Source organism: Merops nubicus, unplaced genomic scaffold (assembly GCF_000691845.1).
Source record: "Merops nubicus isolate BGI_N331 unplaced genomic scaffold, ASM69184v1 scaffold40573, whole genome shotgun sequence".
Taxonomy (NCBI): Eukaryota; Metazoa; Chordata; class Aves; order Coraciiformes; family Meropidae; genus Merops; species Merops nubicus.
Window position 1 is genome coordinate 234 of NW_008601678.1, and position 397 is coordinate 630.

Sequence of the window (397 nt, forward strand, 5' to 3'; positions counted from 1 at the left end):
TTTCCCCCTTTGAGGCCTCAGAGCCCCCGGGATGAGCCAGGCTGTGGTGTGACTCTGCTCCTCACCTTGGTTTGCGCATCCTCCTGGGTTTGATGTCATCGGGGTTGTGAGCTGACCTGATGTCATAGCCATAGAGGGCAATCAGCTCCTGCCTGGTCTTGGGGGCCTGCTCGTCCTCCCGAAACTTGTCGTGCTCCCAGCGGCCCTCGTCCTTCCACAGCTTCCGCTGGCGACCCTTCGGCCTGCAACAGGTACACCAGGGAGGACCCAGAAGTTGTGGCAAGGCCAAAGAGATGTGGCAGCTTCAACTGGCCTCCCACACAGAGCCCGAGCCCTCCAAGGGCGGGGTGTGCACAGGAGACCATCCCCTCTTCCTCCCACTCCTCCCGCCAGCAGC

General features: G+C 62.2%; 1 protein-coding gene across 1 annotated transcript in view; it reads right to left on the minus strand.

Moving 5' to 3' along the window:
- The window catches only part of CASC3 (cancer susceptibility candidate 3), a gene marked incomplete at both ends in the record, with an annotated part of 3,018 nt that overhangs the window by 202 nt on the left and 2,419 nt on the right, over positions 1–397 (minus strand). Inside the window, one exon of the mRNA XM_008938063.1 lies at positions 66–242. Within this exon, the coding sequence (XP_008936311.1) occupies positions 66–242 (177 nt within the window). The remainder of the gene's footprint in view (positions 1–65; positions 243–397) is intronic.